The 21,657-nt window shown below is 42.7% G+C and overlaps 2 protein-coding genes across 2 annotated transcripts in view; both read right to left on the minus strand.

Annotated features, from left to right (window-relative positions):
- Positions 1–11,112, minus strand: part of Lilli (AF4/FMR2 family member lilliputian) — a 205,543-nt gene extending 194,431 nt beyond the window's left edge. Inside the window, exon 1 of the mRNA XM_071703782.1 lies at positions 10,738–11,112. The gene's annotated coding sequence lies outside the window, so the exon portion shown is untranslated. The remainder of the gene's footprint in view (positions 1–10,737) is intronic.
- A 2,493-nt stretch (positions 11,113–13,605) lies between these two features.
- Positions 13,606–21,657, minus strand: part of Ndf (Nucleosome-destabilizing factor) — a 36,696-nt gene continuing 28,644 nt past the window's right edge. Inside the window, exons 8-10 of the mRNA XM_071703880.1 lie at positions 17,520–17,630; positions 16,945–17,389; positions 13,606–16,694 (exon numbers count right to left, since the gene is read on the minus strand). Of these exons, the coding sequence (XP_071559981.1) occupies positions 16,495–16,694; positions 16,945–17,389; positions 17,520–17,630 (756 nt within the window). The 3' untranslated portion in view covers positions 13,606–16,494. The remainder of the gene's footprint in view (positions 16,695–16,944; positions 17,390–17,519; positions 17,631–21,657) is intronic.

Here is a 21,657-nt window from a genome sequence, read left to right on the forward strand (position 1 = left end):
TCTGTCAATCCCCCCCCCCCCCCCCCCCACCCAGTAGCAGAAGACGCGACGCGCGACGGATCTTTCCACGATTCGCGCGACGCTCGCTCGCGCGTTTTCTACATTTCGAGACGCGGTCGAGACTCTCCCTCCGGCTTCGTACCGCCGATTACCACCGGCGACAACGCGCGAACCGCCTGTCGAGCCCGCGATTGTCGATCTTCCGCGCGAAATCTGTTGCGATTCAACGCCGCCGAAATCGCGCTCGCGCTCGCGCTCGCGCTCGCGCCTCGCTCGTATCGTCCGAGTGAAAGTGCGCCGAATGCAGCCGACAGTCGCTCGAGTCGATCTCCCGTCTCTTTCTCTCTCTCTCTCTCTCTCTCTCCCCTTCTGTCACTCGACTGTTCTCTCGGTCGCTCGCTCGCTCGCTCGCTCGCTCGCTTGCTTGCTTGCAATCCGCGCGCGAAGGCTGCCGTTGACGTAAACAAACGGAATATTCCCGCGGAGGCGCGCGTCGCGCGAAAGTAAAGGCCTGTTCGGCGGAACGATTTTTTTTTTATAACCATTCACACGGTCCTTCGGTTTCGGTCCGCTGGCAATTGAGCCTAATTTACGTGTTTCACGCCGCTCGGAACGTATCCGCGCGTTCGAATTGAAACCGAAGAGAGTTGAGCGTAAAAGCGGAAGCCAGGAATGTTTTGCAATCCTCTCTTTACGCCAAACGCGCAACTAATTAAGAGGCAGCTTACGGGAATTGGTCTTAATTGCCCTCGTTCCGATCGGATTTTTTTTTCAACTTTCTTTGCCTTCCCTCTAATCCTATTTTATATAGGCTGCGTTCGCTTGGGGTGCTTTCGTGCCGAAAGCATCACTCCATCTTTTTTCAACATGTAATGAGCATGCAATAAAGATAGACTGACGCTTTCAGGACGAAAGCGCCCAAAGCGAACGCAGCCATAGAACAACAAGATATCGCTGTATGTTTTGTCAATCGATATATAGAGTGAATCGATCTCTCGTGAAATAATCCCTCCCTCAATTTCAAACCGCCCGGCTTCACCCGACGCCATATTGGAACTATCCAGATACCGTTGCTACAGAGAACTAGCTATGCGTATGTCGTAAGGTTCAAGATACATTTTGGGGCCTCAACGCTTTTGAGAACTCAAAGTGCACGTATAAGCTCGTTCAGCAAGTAATATGTAACAATTCTAATACGAAATCGCAGGTCTCTCTATACAGTTCGCAAAGTCGTAAGAAGACACGTATAGAAATCCGCAGAGATTACCAGAGAACCTCGTTACAGTGCAATTATTACTCGAACATGATATTCATCCTTCTAACCGTGGAATGTCCTCGCAAACTACAGGATGCTCCGTTTTCCGGAGCACGGTCTCGCTCGCTACCCCGTGCACCTACCTTCGATCGCCCCTCGAGACGCGTCGTCACGAGACGCCATTACGACGATCATCCCTCGATACGTTCCTCGATGCGTTCCTCTCGTCGCGAGCGAGCGAGCCTCTTCGAAGCCGACGATCTGCACGCGCGACGGAGGCGCTACGCGGTGCAGCCGCGACGGCGTCGGGCTCCGGCGAAGTTTATTGCAAACTTATTTATAAACTGTCGCGAGAACCGAGGAAAGGAACGCGCGCGCGTCCGGTATCGCGTTTCGCGAACCGCGGAGAGCTCGTCGCGCGCGGGAAGTCTCAAGTCACCTGACCGCGCGTCCGACTGTCCGATTGGCCGCGTTGGACTGTTCCAATATGGCGGCTCGCCGAGCCGAGCCGAGCCGGGCGCGAAACCCGTTAAACTTTCAAGACCTCCATTTGCATTACTTTAAGAAGTTATTCATGATATTTAGACCGTATAATTATTTCGTAGCGTAATTTCACGCAATTATTGATGCCCACTTTGAAAGATCTTCGATATCCAAGCTCCAAATTTTTATCGCGTTTATTTAAGACCTTTCTCTCTCGTTTTGTTCTCTCGATCTGCTGAAATAGATGTGTATTTTTTAGATGTTTCATATATAATAAAATAATACATATATAAAATATATAATATATTTATATATTATATAAGATAGATATGCAGGGTGTTCCAGACTGGACATCCGTTAATGAGACAAATTTCTGTCACCTGTGTGATCATTTTGAGACGAAAATATTATACCAAGGCTCTAATTAATTATAATTAATTAATAATAATTTAAAAAAAAAGTCCAAAGTTGCCCAATAAAATTATCCGAAATTTTTGTATATACTTTCTCACTATCTCCATTATCAAAATCACTTTATATGCTGCGTGTACTTGCTGCATAACTCATTCGAATGACTCACTCTTTTGCGTAAACGCTATTAAAATAAATTACGATAAAACATAAGCGACAACATTACCATTAACAACGATATTTTGTTTTGTTAATGAGACAAGAGATAACATTAAGCTAAGCTATTGGCGATGTTATAACGAACTGATGCAAAAGATAACATTAAGATAAACTATTAGTGATGTTATAATGAACTCTTAGTATAAGAATTTTTAATGAGAAGGATAGAAACAATGAAAAGGCACTCTTCGATATAAAACATCTTTAATAAAAAAGAGCCAATCAAATAGCAAATATTGATCGTAGATACTGATGCATAATTGATTATGACGATATATGTACATACAATTGCTTCGATAATAATCAACGGACATATGAAGTGTGGACATTCCGTTGATGTTACTTTCATTTAGTTTGCCATTGAGAAGGATTCAAAGCGAATCAAAACATTTGGCGATTATTACAAAAGCAATCATATTGGCATTAATATTTATGCACCGACATCTGCGGTCTAGCTCTTGTTGGCTCATCTCCAGCTTAAAGCAAGACGATAAATATATAGAGCAGAACGCGTCTTGTTCTTTAACCCTAAGTGCGCAGCTCTGCATATATGCAAAGTGACTTTTCGATGCTCCGTGTCCCTTATGAAGTTCGAACTGAAAACGCGCGACTTTGCACACCTAAAGGGCCTTCTCTGGGCCTTCTTTATTTTCTGAATGGAAAAGCCCAGAAAATCATCATTTATTTTAAAATTCGGCATTTTAAAAATAAATGCCACGAAAAATTGCGCATTTAAGGGTGAATTATTATCGATGACAAAATTAGAACAAGTCACGAAAAGTTTTTAAAAAATCGGTTATCTTCAAGAAAATGAGATGATTAATTCGTCCACCTTCGTTTACATTCTTAACCCTGCATGATCTCGTAATAAAAATTCGTGATAATTAAAGTAGAGACATATATGAAAAAGATTTAATCGAAGATTTTGGTAATACCGTGAAAGAAAACGAATACTACAGGGTCTCAAAGAAATCTTCGCATTCTAGGATTAACGCGAAATAATCCCTACTAATTCTATTCGCACGAATTACATTATTCCCCGGTAAGCAGGCGTTAATAGAATTTAACCGTCGCCGTTCTTGCAAATCCCGATAAAGCGCCAAGTGCGAGGCTACTTGTTTATCTTAACGCTCGCGATAAAAAAAAGCGCGTAAACAAGAAGCGGTACGATAATCTCGGTGTAAACCGACGTGATTAACAATCGAGTTTGCCAGTTAAGAGCTGCTAACTGGGGTGATGTATATATATATAGTCGACTCTATCAATATTAAAGTTCCAAGTATCTCAAATACAAAATCCCGCTCGGTTTTCCCCAAGACTCCGCTTTCCGAATTTTCATGAAACAACTGTTCTATAAATATGTAACACAAGATGCCAACATCATTTGGCATCGATTTCGAAAATTGGATTTTTGAACAATGAAATCTTTGAACCACAAAAAAACGAAATTTATTAGCACGTTTCATAATAGATTCCGTGACGAATTGATTTTTCTTTAATGGAAATATCCAATTTAGAATTTTAGACGTAGCTGGAAATCAAGAATAAGCGGCTTTTACAAAGGAAGAGAAAATGACAAAATATTTTCCAGCATTTCTCAATCTCGCACGGACATTGTGTTAAAACTTTAACAAAAGATTCGCGACCGTATGCGGTACGAAAAATAGGAAAAGTGTTATAAACGAAATTTATGGCGTCCCTTGACATTTCCGCTAAAAGGACCTCTACGCACAAAGAGATAATGACACTGCGGTACTCGCAGACCAAAGCTGCGTATCTTTCTTCCTTTCGCAGGGCAGGGACCGTCTTTCTTTCATAAAAATTAAACGCGCGACGAGTGCTTTAAGGCTCAGCCTCTGGCCTAAGCGCTGCGACGATTTACAACGGTGCGGAACTAAACGGGATAACGAAGGACGCGTAAGAAGCGTTACGGCCGCCAGGAATCCTTCCCGTTACGACACTCGGCGTGTCATAAACCGTAATTATTCCTTTCTCCCACAGCTTCTGCCGCCTCCTCGTCTCTATGCACTTTCACCGCGTGCGCGTCTTCTTTCTCTCCGCTCCGCTCCGCTCCCGGAGAATCCACGCTCGCGTGCTCGAGTTACCGTTCTCGCGATATTGAGAGTACCGCGATCGACTTTACAGTTTTGTATCATCTTGACGAGATTCGTCGACGCGAGGCGTGTTAAATCTACGAGTTGAAAAGATTTTCGTGATTTTTTTCAGAGACTTATTTTTTAAAGCACAGCCGCAACCTGAGAAAAAAACGAATACTGCCACAGGAGAACCTGGGAAACATTCGAACCTTTATTAGCGAGCTCGCAAAATTTGTTGAAGAGGCCGTAATGTGTCGAAAGGTCTAACAAGAAACTTGTCGAATTATTAAATCTTTCATATCCCCATCCGCGCGGTTAGAATCGAATCCAAACTGAATACTCGATAATTTCAAGTTACTCCAAGGGGGGCATCAATAATTTGCTTTAAAGATAGGGCGAATATACCGTCGATTGGAAACGGCGAAACGACTTAACAGCAAAAGTGGTCCCAATTCGAGGCTCGTAAATCTTAATAGCCGATAACTTTCGAGCCGATAAGTACACACCTTAAAGGAAACGATTCGGAAGTGCGTAAATTGCACGGACCGGACGGTCCCCAGGGGCGGTACGCGCGATTAGCGGCTCGGGGAAAAGAAAGAAAAGATTCCTCAAAATCGGGGGCACGAAAGAAAGAAATATTCCGAGAGACGAGCGCGCGGCTGCGTTCTGAAAGTTATAACGCCATAATAATCAGGGAAACATGCGCGCGGCCCGAACGCGGAGAGCGCGAGCGAGATCCTTTTACACGAACCGGTTGATACACAGCGTTCTCACCAAAGTCGAAAGTATCCGGCGTGTTACAAGGGCAAACGACCTACTCGAGTCTCGAGTCGCTGACATTTTCGCGAGTCGCGATTTGTTAAACGGCGAATCGGCCGGCGGCGCGGCGCTCCTCCGGTCTTCGCTCGAATTGAAATGCGCGATTCACAATGCGATGCAAATTTATCGCGATGCGACTTGAGCGGGCCGCCGCCGATCGGATGCCTTACCCTATTTTCCACGGCGCGGCACCATGGCTGTTATTTTCACCGGCCGTTAAATGGGCGCTTTGCGCTTTTTACGTAATACGTCGTCGTGACAGAAGCAATCCCCGTACCCTGGATGCGACGAGATCTCGTTTTCGGTCGTGTTCTTCCCAGGCATAATACATAAACCGTATTTCGTGTCTCGTAAGTACATTCATCTATTTTTTTTACGTGCAAATCTGACAAACTGCGTTAAACGAGAGAGGAAATTTTGTATATGTCAAGTTGTCGAGCTCCAAACTCAAAGACGGAAAGAATAATAAAAGAATATCTCGTGATTTTATATTTAAAAAAGTACTATTATTCCTCATCTTTTCTTTCTTTCATATTTCTTTTTTTTCTCTACCTCTATAATTGCAATTGCCGATTAGATTTACATGCGAATATATGACTCCCCTTTCGTTGGATTTTTTAACCTCGCTGTCCTTCGAAAAAGATGCAATTAGAATATATATTAGAATATATATTTATGTATGCATGAAAACATCGCGGTCGATTAGTATCGCGGATCGCGGCCAGACGAAATTAAATTCTGTATAGCGTTACCGACGATTTTCGGTTTACGCTTTGCATATTCCGCCCCGTATGTCAGACCTTCACTTGTTGCGCAAACGAAAACTGGCAGAGGATAAAAAGAAAAGAGAGTCAAGCGACATTAAATGTACGCTGGAAAATCAGTACCGTAAGCGCTCCACTTCTCTCTTTCTCTCTTTTTCTCTCGTTCCCTCTCTACTAAAAGAAAACCGCTCCGGAATCCACGCCTTGGAATGCACGGCGACGAGACTCGACTTGTTAGCACAAACGCAACCTGTCCACCTAACCGATTTCCCCACAGCCACGTCGAATTTCCCTGAACGATTCGTTAGACTCATTTAATAATGTCTGCGTTAATAACGTCTGTTATTAGTAATTTAATAACTATAATTAACAATTAAATATTCTTTGATACAATAATACCTGCGTATAACTCGTAATTTAATAATTATAATTAGTCAATCAAATATTCTTCGGTTTAATAATGGTCTCTGTATTATCAGTAATTCAATAATTGAAACGTGTCAAAGTGCTGCAAGAGTGTCCAGGTTCGGCAAAGCTCGTTTTATCGAATTTAATGAACTGTGTGCGTTCAGCAATATTAACTCAAAAAGAAAACGCGCCCTGCTAATATTCGCATTTACACCGCTTTAACATAGCACACGTCAATTTCATAATTTAATGACCGTCGCGTATATTATTCAAAGCAATTGCTATCTACCGTCGCGCAGGTTAAACTAATTAAGACATTTTTATCGTATTTTAGGTCCTCCTCTCTCGAGTCTTTTCGTCGTAAAAAAAAGAACCTCAAAGAAAATGACGCAGCTTTCCCAAGATCGCGTTCAAATATGCTTAAAGTAAGACACAATGCGTCGTGAACGCACGATTGAAATCTCTCGGCCGGAAAGGGTTAATCTCCAGGGGATACTCGAACCGAGGTGAATTTTCTGCTTCGGGTTACGGAAAGAGAGAGAGAGAGACTCGACTTGACTGGACTCGTCGGCACGACGTCGCCATCGTAATCTTGTCCACGCTGTTTCCCCCACAGACGGCTTCGCATCTCTCTCTCTCTCTCTCTCTCTCTCTCTTTTTCTGTCTCACTCTTCCCCGAGATCGCCTCATCGACCGATACCTCACACACGAACACGCGCGTTACGCTCACGAACGTGACCACGTCCGTAAAGTATCGTCAACACGACGCGAACATTTTGTTGTTTCAATAAAAGCTTTGTCATCGCACGGTCAATAGGATACTTCCGTTGAATTCAATGAAATTACAGTAGAATCTCCATTATCCGGACTGATTGGGAGACGCGAGCGTTCGAACAGGCTTTTGGAAAATAAAATCTTTTTGACAGAAAAAAATCACATTTTTTTCGCATCGAGAGAATTCATTTTGCACCTATTCCATTTATTTTCGAGAAAGAGTAATAAAAAATAAAAATTAATATAAGAGTAATAATAAAAGTAATAATTCGTTTAAAAGCTCATGAATTCTGCTAATGTCCATTTCTACCAATGCAGATTAACTATAATCTCGGTTTAACTTACTTTTTATCTTGTTCTAATTCTTAGAACTGGAAAAAGATGAAAAGTAAGTTAAACTGAGATTAAAGTTAATCTGCATTGGTAAAAATGAACGTTATAGTTTTACAAATTTTTTAACGCATTTAACTGATCTCCTTATTATCAAAAAATTTTGTATAGTTTTCAAAGTGTTGGATTATTTCCGTAAATAATCATACGTAAAAACGAAGACTCTTCTTAAATATTATGGAAAAATTTTTATGCTGAATTATATGCTCTGAAGAGATTTCTGTTCCAATGTACTCCAGCCAGTCTTGTAAAAATTTGCATAAATTTAAAAAATTCATGAAAAGAATTCGAAAACGACAGCACATTGCACGAAAAAAATTAAAAAGCTAAAAATTCAGCATTTATAAGACAAAACGTTCACGTTCAAAAAGGTTCGAAACATGATTAATCAATCTCAACGACATCTCAAGATTATATACCTATTTAATATCATTTAGAGATTTTGATCGTTACCAAGAGAAGTCTTCGTTAAATGTCAAATTTGTATTGCAGAAAGAATGGTCAATCTTTCCTTAAGAAAAATGTAGGAAAACCGGCAGTTTTTAGCAAGCAATGAAAAACTTTTCGAAAGCACATAGACAGTGAGATTAGATGTCGGACAGTCTTGGTCCTTGTTCGATTTCAAGTAAACTTTGAGTAATTTCTGATTTCCGAATATTACATCCGAATATTTAACGTCATCAAAAATCACAGATCCGCGCAACGATCACTTTCGAGGATGAAAATCGAGTATCCAAATAAACTGGCCGAAGGATCAGAATGAGTGAAACGTTTGCCCAGGACAGCCGGAATTCGAGAATTAGAAACGCGACGGTTTTGCATGGCCGGAGTTGCAACGATTCTCGAGATGGAAGTCGATGAGAAGTCGCGCGCGCGGAATCCGCTCCGCTCCGCTCTTTTTTTTTTCCTCCCGTCTCACGATTCGGCCGTACGATTCCGCCGGGACGAGGTATGGTATATCGATCGGTAATCGACGCCGGGGCCGTTTCGAGATGCCCGCCATGCAGATGAGAGCCGCCGCGCCGCGCCGCGCCGCCGAGAACGGGATTTCCGAAGTCTCTTCGCGTGTCTCTCTTCGCCGGCGAAACGTGCCTCCGTCTCGCATTGGCGGGCATGCGGGCCGCGCTCCGTTTTCTCGCCGCGAGCGAGACCGCGAGAATAAAAGGCGAGGATGCGCGTATTACGAAAACGACACGCCTATCGCGCGAGATATGGGTGAGATAAAGGTGTGCGCCACTGTGCGCGCGAGAGAGGCGACGACGGGGAGAGATGCCTTGACCCTTTAATCGCGGACGCGCGAAGCTGGAATTATCAACGAGGCAGCCCAGCGGCGCGCGACTCCGCAACGCAAATTGCGATACGATTGCCCCGATTTATTTCCGTATTAATCGGCGGAAAGATGACGGCCTCGTAAATCGACAGGCGTGCCTGAACTCGCACGTTTGGCTGGAATTTCACCCGTTCTTTTATCCGCGAGAAACGTCTCGATTATCGCCGATCGTACGCCGGATATATCGCAAAAGAACCGATAAAAGATCCAAGATAAATATATACATCTCTTATTTGATTAAACGGCTTTCGAGAAAGATAATTCTATGTATGTAGATCTTTGTCGGCATTTCGCTAAACATCCTATACGTCAACGCCGTCCGCAGTCGAAGGCCTGGCATTTACTTGATGAGCAATTTCCGAAAAATCTTGAATAAAAAGCGCTTTATTATTTACATTTTTCGCTATAAATTCTTTACGATGATTTTATCGATCGAGAAGGACCGAAACCCATGGTCGTGACGATTATAATTAATAAAGATAGCTAGTTAGTCGAATAAAAAAATCTTTAGTCTAAAAAATAACGAATATATAAAATAACCTCGACCTAAGGATCTTCGCTGATGCTGATACAGATTAAATCAATATTACATCAGAATCCCTATATTAATTTCTCAGACTGCTCCAGGTAGCCAATTCGAGGAGCCGGAAAACGATATTGTATATTCAACGGATAAGTTCTCTATTATTATATCCCACCCGCGGATTCTGGGTGGGAAACGGCGCGCGGCGGTGTGTATTCTCGATAATTCTCGGTTGCGTCGGAAACGCCGCGCCGTCTAGAAAGTAACGCTCCACATCGACGACCTTGTTCCTAGGATCTACATGCCGCCACCGCGTCGATCTCGGCCTCGGCTCGGCTCGGCGTATCCGCGACCGATCGCCCGCTTTCGGGCCCCCGCGCCCCCCCCCCCCCCCCGCGAGATAACGTGACGGTCGTGACGGACGTCGCGGTCGTCGCGTGCGTCGGTCGTCGACGACGGAGCCGGGCCGGGCCGGGGCGTTTCTCCTCGGCGCGGGCACAAGGGCGAGAGCTCGAAATCCCCCACGGACGAAAGTAAGGGCCCTGACACGTGCAGAAAAACTTAAGCAAGTAAGCAAACTAACCGATCACAGTCGAGTATTCTCGAACACTTAAAATAGCTACTTACTTATCGGTCATTTTGCTTAACGCTTAAGTTTTTCCACGTGCCGCAGCCCGAATCCCGACGGTTAATTTGCATGCTGTAAAATAGTGTAGATCCTTCGCGCAGGATCTCGAAAGCGACGAGATCGACGTTCCGATGCCGCGCGTAACGCAAAATAAGTGACCCCCTTTTATTCGCGACGAGACGGTGGGAACGGGCCCCGATGGGAACGAACGATGGATTCGTTCCATTATTCGCGACGCTGTTAGCTAATTTCGATCGAGGTGAAATTCAGATCGTTCCTTGAAGAAGATATCGAAACCGAATCCTCCAAACTTCGGACTCGAACGTGGGCGCCCGCGTGAACCGAGGCGAACCTATGACGTCATCGATCGCTCTCAATCCGGAGTCGCTCCGGCCGCGCACTGGCAGACTGGGCACACGTGTTTGCCCGTGCCAGGGGGGCACGCGGGCGGACGAGGGAAGGATTTTTCTGTGCTCGCGTACCGCGCGCGACAAACGAATGCAGGGGCCCGTCTTCGCGTGGCACCGAAAAATTCCGAACTCGGGGAAATCGGGAGCGCCGCCGCGGCCGGGTCCCTCCCGTGAGCGCTGCGGCGCTGCGCGGTATATACGTGTATAACATTTTGAGAGACAAATACCGTTTTTTTTTTCTTTTTCTTTTCCTCTCCGCTCCGTCCTGAACTCTCTCCTCGAGCGCGGCGGCTACATGACCGCGGCTCGCCGACAATCGTGCACGTGGTACGAACAAATGCACGACGCAACACGTGTACCCCGCGTTTCGTTGCTAGTTACTACCACGCGTGTACGCACGCGATCGATGAGCGCGTGTGCGTGCGTACGTACGCGCGCGACGCTCTCTCGCTATCGGGCGTGCTACGCGCGCTCGTGTGTTTACGTGTGTGCGAGACCAGGTGTGCGCGAACACGAGTGAGTGCGGTGAGTGAGCGTGTGCGCGCACGCGCGCGAGCGCGGAAGCGAGAGCACGTAAAAACAACACGGCGGAGCAACGCGTGCAGAGTCGCGGCTGTACTGATCGTGGGGGTCGAGCCACAGGTGTCATCTGACGGCAGTGAGCGTCCCTTCCCTCTCGTCCGCTTGTACGTCACTGCCTGCCCGTCTCTCCCCCCCCCCTTCCTCACCGCTGGCAGTGCTGTGTTGGTCCCCACTATTCGCCTCGTCCCTTCCTCGCCGCGCGTAAGTGTGTATTGACGGAGGCGGTTCTGTCGCTTCTCTTAACGTTGACACATGTACGCGCGTGCGTACGTGTAAATTGAGCCGAGGATTATCTACTTGCAACCAGGATTGTGCTGCAAATTTCAAAATTGCATTTACATGCATTGTTTACATATTGTTTACGTTAGGTTTACTCAAATCTCTTTCATGTAGACAATTAATATAAGCGACGTAAAACGTAATTAAATTTCTTTTCTGGTTAGAATATCTTTTTATTTAGTTGGCCAATTATCACGTACATTACTCTTTAATCAATGTAAATTATTATAAATTAACTGATTAATTGATTTTTTTAAATTGTATTTTTACAAACAGTCCTAAAAAATAAAAATAATTTTAGACTGGATTAAATTAGATTCATTTCAGTTGTAATTTATTTATTAATTAACTGTAGAGTGATATATAAAAATACATGATACTAATATAGAAATATTATTTACGCTGATCTGCTCTGTTAATTTTTCGTGGCATGTTAAAAATTGTGCTCAAACTAAGTAACAGTAACTAAAATTAAAATTGCAAACAAAACAAATTTCCGATATTTCTGGTGAAATATGAATGCTCCATGGACTCATTGTTTACCTGACGTTACATAGTTTACATTGTGTACATGCAAATTATTATATTTTATGCATAAATGCCCAACCCTGTCGGCCAGCTGTATTTTATTTATTTTTTCTTCAGAATAGGGAAGTTGAGGGAAACAATAACGGAACTTTTGCATTATAAATTGATTAAAGAAAGCAATATTTAGATGTGGCAGCTTGTACGTGTAGCCTCTAAGTCAAAAAATTATTGCGAAAATTGCCATATATGTATATCTTTTGAAACGAAAATTATTACCATCGACGAACACATTGAAATATGTAGATTTTTTTAAATATTCGTACAATATCTAATGAAATAATTTCAGCGTTCAGAGATATTAGATCCGATTACTTTACGGTGGAAAATTAAGAGTATTCTCAGACTTCAGATAGTCTTTGAATAACGAAATAATCAATTGCATTTTACTTAATATTTATTGCTTTATTTAGAGTCAAAAAACTTGTCACTTCTACATTCTCTAATCCATGTCTTTCTAAAACCAGATAGACCGTTTTGCAATCACAATATTTTAATAGCATCAATGTTATAAAATTCATCGCAATCAAAAGTCCTATTAAATCCATTTAATTTCTCCCTGTCCTATTTATTCTTTAGAATTGTTATTTTAATTTCCAGAATATACTATTAAAATATTTCATATTATTCGAAACAATTCGAAGCGTATGTGAGAACACATTCGAGCTTTAAATTTGAGCAGTTTTTGTTTTTCGAACGGAATGAATAATCAACACAATCGATGGTTGATTCTTCGGACAGTTCGAACAAAGGAAGACTCAAGGGAGTGAAAGTAATATCGAAACCGCAAACAAAAATAACAAGCTTTTGTTTCTTTCCTAGCTTTTTTTAATATTTCATTAGAATTCAGATCCATCAATCGAATCAAATCAAATTATATATATGTATACCTAATCTATAACATCAAAAGATCCGAATAATTGCAGGTTCAAGCAGGAAATTCGGTGTTCTGCCGTTGCAAAATTCCAAACGCTAAGCATAACTTGGCTATTTGCAACGCATTTTCAGCAGATTCTCACAGAAGAATAATTTTGAGACAGTTATTTTTCGAACTTGCCTACGACAAAAAATGTGTGGTCATTAACACTCCAATATTATTTTTTAATTTGTATTTTTAGATCCACACTCTGCGATGTGTATTATAACATAAATACTTGTATATCCGTTTTCTTTACAAATTTTAATTAAAATAAATGTAGGTCAACCGTTAAAATGGCGTACATTAACTAAAACAAGTCTAAATTTGCTCGAGAAGTACTTCTGAACTTTAGCAAGCAAAGGCGCTTTATTCACTTACCTAGATGTCTAGCTTAAGCGTTTTCACAATAAACAAGGTAGAAGGTAAAGATACAACAGTCTTAAGCCTCAGACGATTGTTTTACCGAATGTCCGCCTTTTCTTATTGCTACTATTAGAAGATAGAAATATAAAATACAATTAATAAGATATATCTATGAGAATCCAAAATATAAGTGTATTAGACTGAACGTTTAATCTAAAATCAATATACATATTTGCTGAATTAATTGAAGAACAAAAGTCCGAAGGACAACGCCTGATATAAATCAAATTATTCAAGTAAACGAAGTAGACGACGAAGTCGTCACTTAAAGAAAAGTATGACAATTTCAGGGGCAGGACAGATAAAATTCATAGGTCAAATAGATATTTATTTAAAAACCATTGTGTATCCGTGACAAAACATATAACGTCTGTTGCCGACGTAACGCGCATAACGTATACCCTCATTCATTCGCTCGCACTCACACTAATTACTCCCACATTACTCTCCTCCTTCTCCTTCGATTTCTGCTTGTTTTTTTTTCTTTAGTAAACTTAATATTTACTAATAATATATCCTCCTTTATGCTTTTTTTTTAATGCAGTAGAATATAATATTCCTTCTTTCTATCTCTGCCCCACAGGTTGCAGGTTCATACACATACAATGTGTCATCGCGATGTTATTATTTAATTGTCAACTGTGTATGTGTCTAATTACATTGTCGCGCGTGATATGGCGCCAAGCCACTGTTATTTCAGCTATACGCTACGCAATTTCCCGCACGCGCTTACATAAATTCGAGATCTGTGCCGCGTGAATGACGCAATTATCCATTCGATTTCGAGGAATATCTGTAGATAAGAGTGCAGGTGATCTGAAAGGATTGCCGCCTGAAGAGAAATGGAAACTACATTTAAAAAAAGTTGACTCTTCGACGCGGAAATAATCTCGCTTGGGTTCTCCGCCAAAAGAAAATTTCTCCATGTTTTTTAATCATTTCTTTAAATATTTTCTCCGACAAAAATCATAGTTAAACGCTGAACGTAAAAATTTGCAGTTCTTAATCTAAGAATATAAAAAAAATATATCAGAGACAACAGTTTAGAAAGTACTTCACGCATTTCTATCGGGCATCGCCTGAGCTCTGTAAAATCAATGTTCAAGAACTCTCACAAAAAGTTTGCAATAATTTGGCAGGGAAAAGATAAAAAATTCTATATAAATGGCGCAAATTTATTTCGACGTGAAGAAATTCTCTCTACGGATTTTCATGCATCTTAAAACGCCGACGATATTTTCTTGCACATCCGGGGGAAATTCATGCATCTTTTTCTTCTTTCGGTTCCTCGACCGAGTCTCCCACGCAGGCCAATTCGCGATCCTGCAGTCACTCTCGATTTCGACGCGCGTCGCCCACGAGATCATATTCCTGGGAAAACGAAAACGCTTCCTTCGCTCATTCATCTCTCTCTCTCTCTCCTCAGGATTCTCTTCTCGCGGAGATCATGCGATCATGTGACTCGTACGCGGTAGTGGAGTACGTTATCGCGAACCGTTCCGAGAATTCGACGTCCGTCGAACACGCGACTCGCTTTTGTAAACAAATTTCGGTATACTAAACGAATTACGTTAGGGAAAGTTTTGGGAAAGTGACCCGCAAAAATCATTCATCAATGTGTACTTTTTATTCAGATTTTATTATGCTCGGCTTGCGACTTTGAGTTTGAAACTTTCCTTTTCAAAACTGTGGAATGACTAAAAGTACAAAATATCTGCGGACGTACAGTTTCAATTTCTACTACTACTTTCAAGGCCAGGCCTTCGAGGAAAGCTGATATCGTTAACGTTGTTAAGGAGATAAGAAAACGCAACATATAATATACACATATATCTATTCTAAATAACATTTTTCTCAGTCCCTCTGTATCTTCATTAATTTATAATGCGCTGCACGTCAGCTTGTCGATTAACAGCAGCGTCGGTAAAAGTGAACCAAGTTAATGCGAGCGTTAATATCTTTCCTTTTCCAATTCAAACGTCGAACTTCACGATTTCATAAGAATTTTTTTTCTGCACGGACGAATTGATGACGGTACTGTCATGTGGGTTTGCCGATAAATCTCCAGAAAAATAACTAATCCTTTAGTTAGATCTGCTAATTTACTAATAAACAGCGCAAGATAACACATGTGCGTCTGTTCGTTGTACAAAGTGTGACATACAAACTCGAGAAAGCTATGAAAATAAAAGTGCGTCTATAAAATAGTCCATTAAAAGCTATCCTTTAGATCATAAAGAAGACGAAAGTATGCAAGGAAGGATCAGTCGTCAACCCCTTGCCGTTATCGCTCCGGATTGGCGAACGCTTCTAAGATATTCGCGTAATTTTAACTTTACAATTGCACCACGTAAAACGTGCGGTCTCTACACTTCTCCGTGGCTACTGTCATTAACATTTGTGACCGTCACCGTCGTGATCGAGCTCGTCGATCTCCCTGTCGTTGACATAATCTCACGCCGATACAGTGTGATCGTTTATCATGAACCGCTTTCAATGCGGCTATCTCGCGCAACGTTTTATTTAAGCCTTTTCCCTCAATCGGTATCGTAAGGCACATTTTTCTTTTTTCGACACGTCCCGAATCTCTCGAAACCGAGTTAGGTGGGCGTCTTGCGCGCGATCGAAACCGAAACGCGACTCAGGAGCTCGACTGTTAATCAAACCGACGCTAATCCTCCGTCCGCGTGCGAAGAAAAATATTCCTTTCATCGACATGCGCACGGGGAACTATCGCTTTGATATCAGAAAAAAAGAATATTGCCATAGTTGATAATCCAAATCATTGTCATAGTGAGAAAATTTAAAAAAAAATAATTTTTTTCCAAATAGTTGTAACATTTTTCTTCGCGACGCGCGTCGACAAAGCTCTTCTACGATTTGCTACCGCGTTTTTGTTTCCTCGTTGCTTAACTTCAATTCTCTATTTCCGTAAAACCTCACAGATGTTTACACAAATGACGGCGTGTATATCTTTCGAAATCGTCAACTTATATCAAACAAAAAATATACGAATATATTTTTTATGTATACAGTAATATGTACTCTCCTTTCTCTTTCTCTGTCTCTCTTTCTCTCTCTCTCTCTCTCTCTCTCCCTCTCTTTTTCTCTCTCTTTCTTAGCGGCGGGAAACAACGTCAGGTATCGCAATAAATATGAAGAAGCTCGGTGACAACAACACGAAGCGCATGCTGCGTTAGAACCTAGCCCTAATATAAACGGCCGAGGCGTCGTGTTCGCCATATCCAAGACGCTTTGCGTGCTTGTATACTTCATTCGCCGCGGCAGCAAGCGGCAAAGGTTGCTCCAACTGGTCGCTCATGCCTAACGACAGTCGCAGGTCCTTCTGCATATGTTGTAACGGTAACTGAGTAGGGAAACCGCCTTCAATAATCGCTGCGAAGCAAAATCAGAGTAATGTTAATTACAAGTTCGATACGTAAACTCTTAATTCTCAATCAGTTTGGTAAAGAAGGAATATAGCATCGTTAAAATTATATTATTGTTATAATTAAAATAATAAAGTTATTAGAGATAGAATCTTTATTATTAAAATTACTAGAAAGTGCATTATCGTTGTGCCGAGTCAAGTGAGGATTAACGCAGACGTGGAAGAAACAACTGGCCGAGACAAATCGACGTTTACCTTTGCCCTTCTCAAGAATTGCCGGACACGCCAGAGATGTCAACTCCAGAACCTCCAGAACGTCCTTTTGCTGGAGTCCAGCGCGATCCGCGAGTGCCATGCTCTCGGCCAGAGCTGCCAGAGTGACACCAGCCATTAGCTGAAGTACAAGATTCATCTTGGAAGCATTGCCGACTTCGCCGAGGTAGAAGCTGTTCTTGCCCATTGCCTCGAAGCAGGATTGGCAATCGTCAAAGAGCGACCGATCTCCAGCGGCAAGGATGACCAGAGTGCCTTCTTGCGCTTGCGTTTTGCTCCCTTGTACTTGTGCCTCGAGATAGCGACCACCCTTGCCGTTTATCGCCTCGGCGATGTCCTGAGATGTCTCCGCGTCAATACCGGTCATTTCGACGTAACTCTTGTCGGGTGATATCTCCGTCAAGACGCCGCAATTACCAAAAACCATCTGGAAAACAGTTTTAACGTGACATGACGTGAAATTCCGCACATATTCCCGACAGTTCTTAGCACAGCTATGTTGGAGGATAAGATAGATTATCTTTAGAGAGTAATATTTTAACTTTTCGAATACTTACATCTTTAGCTGCTTGAGGGTCAGCCACGCACGAGAAAGTGATATCGGCGGCCAGGACGACATCGGATGGCGTCAAGCCTTGCTCCGCTCCTGCCTTCACAAAATCCGTGCACTGCAAAAAAATACATAACGTGCAAATTAGATCTTTAATGATCTTCAAAATCTCCAGTTTGCGAAAATTTTAAAGAACTATTTGAAAAACTAAAATACGAAACCAATGACAGAGATCGAGGAACTGAAATAAAATTTTATTAAGTTTAGAGAGCTTATTGTAAATATTCGAAAATTCGCTGTTTCCTTTATGTTCATTAGCTGTAATTAATTATACAAGTTTTTTCTAATATTTATGGCACAGGGAATTAAAATATGATTTTTAAATATTTTTATATCTAATTACAATTTATTCATGTAATTTTATATATTTAATATATGCAATTTATATATAAAATTGTATGTAACTAATATTTAACTATATTACACAATAATTAGCAATTGTATGTATATATATTTTTTATTTATTTATTTATTTATAAAGAAATAATCGATTTGTATAATCATGCGGACGCTACGAATTAAATTCAGTATCATGGCGCCATCCAACGCGACGCGGCGCAGTCATATTTAGTATCACCTGCCGCCGACAGATGGCACCACGTACAACCGCGCTCCATTCGCGTCGTTCCGTTCGTCGCACATGCCGCAACGAGCAACCGTTTTCTCGGGCACGCCGGCCACATCAGCAAACGACGCCATTGCGGCCGAGAGATGCGACTTTTTTTTTTTCAGAATCCCGGGCGGGCACCCGTCGCGGATCCCCGTGCGGAATTTCTCGACGGAATTCCGACGAGGATCCCGGGGGAGTCGCGGGCGAGGCGTGATCTCCGGCGGAAATTCCCGCCTCGCGACGCTTCGTCCCGTAAAATCTCGAAAATGTAACGGAAAATGGCGGACGAGCCGCGTGTGTCGGCTCTCCGTTCTAGCTCTCCGCTAGCCCGAGCGTCTTCGAGAATTTTCTCGCGCGCCTCCTATGATAAACTGGTTCAGGGTGCGGCTGTTTATTGCGTAGGCGATCTCCTAGGTGGATTTTCATCAGGGACGAGGTCGGCGAGTCGACAACAACGCGACTAGCCGTGTCTCGCGAATTGATCTCGTCACGTGGCTGCCGCCACGATGCATTTTTCCCCACCCCAAAGTCGATACGATGCGACGAGCTCTCGTTAGCATCTGCAAAATTTACACGCCGACGACGGCCGAGCTCCGGCCGGCAACCGCAACTCAAGTAATCGCTCGCCGGGGGTCTTTCTGGCGTCGACGATTGACGCCATGTCTCTCGCAACGTGCTCGTCACACCATATTGCTGCGACTCGACTCGACTCGACTCGGCAAAGGCCGAGAAATGAACTTCGACGTCGAGTTGCCACAATATGAGATTTAATGAGATATTGTACAGAACGATTCCGTTCTGGAATATTCGAGCATCTTTCCCGGAACCGAAGTCAGATGAATCAGATGAATGAATGTGACGAAGCACTCGAAGGTTTCTCCGAGAAACGTTCCTAACGATCCCCAACAACTTCATAAAAGAAGATTCCGTCCTTCGGTTCAAAGTTTCTCCTTTCGAAGCTACCTCGAGACAATTGTGCATGACTGTGCATGATTGAGCACAAGAATGATATATGATCCTTCGACATATAAAAAGTATTATTTTATGCATGTCATTGAAGCGTTAATTATCCCGTAAGCCTGAACAGACATTTCGGGCTTGCTCTTCTCTCGGGAGACAGAAATAACATTCCTAACATTCGTCTTTCTCCGAGCCACCCGAATTGTATGCTCTACGTATTTTCCTTGCGCCTTCCAAGCCGCATAAGGTACTCGAGCGTTCCTCTTTCCGGTGACTCAGCTCGCGTATCAAATATGCGTCCTATCCTATCGCATGCCGTATCGAAACACGGCCTGGTGTTCAACGTACATTAAATAACATCATAGATTGCATGTCGGATATATCAATTTCCTTCAGATTTGATGAAACTTATACAATATCGGAACAGAGAGAGAGAGCATAAGACAAACCAGACCAGGATATGTTTATCGTCGCTGATAAACATACAATTCTTGTATGATACGCGAACGTGTCTTAGCTACGAGACTCTCATCCCCGGCACAAAGCATTGTTTGAGAAAGAAAGAAAAAAAAAAGAGAAAGAGAGAGGGAAGGAGGGACGGAGCGTCGAGCTTCTCGGCGGCCGAGAAAGAAGATGGATCGTGTCAGTTCGCGAGCTTAGGACCTTGTAAACGTAAACGATCGTTTGATTAGATTAAATTCGACGCACGACCGAGTCTCTTCGAAGTCACGTACGCTTCGTCCGCTCTCGTCGTGGCGGCGAGTTCCTCTTCCTCGTCGGGAAGCCAACTTCTTGCGCGGTAACACCCCCGTCGTTACGGTCTACTTCGAGAATTGCGTTCAACGTACGCATTTGGCATTCCCGCCGATCTCGCCGACGCGTAGAAATAACGAAAGAAGAATTTTGAGCTCGACTCAATCCTTTCGCGGTCCAAGTTTTATTTCTCACAAATGAGCGAGATGCAAATATTTTGTTTTCCATCTATCCAGCAGGTATAATATGAATCAAAGAATTATCGTAAGGAATTTATGGAGAGTTCAGAAATATAGTTTAACCGATTTGATCCTTTTGCAGTCCAATTTATTTCTCACAAATGAACGAGACGCGAATATTTTGTTTTCAATATAATCAGCAGGTATAATATGAAATCGAAGAATTATTATAAAGAATTTATGGAAATCTCAGAAATATAGTTCGAACTCGACTGACTTGATCCTTTTGCAGTCCAATTTATTTCTTCCAGATAAGCGAGAATTAATTTTTTTTTTAAATCCAATCAAAGTATAATATAAATTCAAGAATTTTTATTATTTAAAAGAATTTCTAGAGATCTCAGAAATGTAGTTTGACGATTATATCATGCATCGACTCGAACCATCAGAGAACTATGCGAAAGGCAGAGTATTATGTCGAGTCCAGCTCGACTTGCAAAGGGTTAATCCACTTAATCCCCACTTATAAACCTCTGGAAGCTTTTCGAACGATTTCCAACGCATCCGCCGACGCGAGGAATTCTATTGCGAAACGAAAGAGAGAAAGGATTACAAATTATATGTATATATAATCCGCAAGATTATAGACGTGCAGAGCGACAGAAGGACAACCGGCATCCGAGGACGACGCGTAATTTCACGCGATTCATCAGTCTCGAATGTCTCATTTTTTTATTTCAATAGCAGACATTCCACGACTGCGGAATCGGGAATTGAGTTAATTCCGATCGCCTCGACGTATATTTTTACTCCCGCTCATCGGGCTCGTTGCGCGATGTAACACGACGCGCTTGCGCTTGTAAAATTTATTACATGGTCGCGTATACGGAGGCACGGCTCGACCTTCGTTCGCCGCCATATTGTGCCGAAGACGGAAGCGGCGCTGAATGAGCGAGGCGAGAATCGTGCTAAGCGATTAATGGTCAAAGAACCGTCGTCGTCGCCTCGTTTCTTTCTTCCCGCGTGACACGTATTACGACGCAGCGTCGTAAAGCGATCACGCGTGCATCTTCAATTGCGCATTAAATATACTTATACAGGGTGTCTCCGGACGAAGACACCCTGTGTATTCCACGGAGATCCTTCCAACGATTTAGAATCGGCGCTTCCTCGACGAAGATACCGACGCGTTTCCGAACCGAGCAAGACTGACGAGTTATTTCTCAAATTCCTTAAATTTAGATGATATAATAAGTCTATATTAATATTTTCCATATTCCTCAAAGACGTTTCCCGCTCAAGATTACGACACGTAAATGATGCCTTATTTTTGCCTCATTTTTGCGAGGGACACTCGATTCCGGGTTGACTCAAGAATGCGGCATTTTGCAGCGTTTGTTCCAAGACACGTGCACATATATATCATCAGCTAAGTGTAAGCGGTGAAATTCGATTGGAACGGAGAGGAGAAGCTTCTTACTAAATTAAATTTAATCATTAGCTTCTTGGCGAAGTATCGATCGCCTGGCAACGTCGCCACCGAAGATGCTTATCACATGACTCTCGAAAACATTCCGAGGGAA

Source organism: Temnothorax nylanderi, unplaced genomic scaffold (genome assembly GCF_030848795.1).
Source record: "Temnothorax nylanderi isolate EJ_2023f unplaced genomic scaffold, tnyl_v1.0 TNYL_tig0003_pilon, whole genome shotgun sequence".
Taxonomy (NCBI): domain Eukaryota; kingdom Metazoa; phylum Arthropoda; class Insecta; order Hymenoptera; family Formicidae; genus Temnothorax; species Temnothorax nylanderi.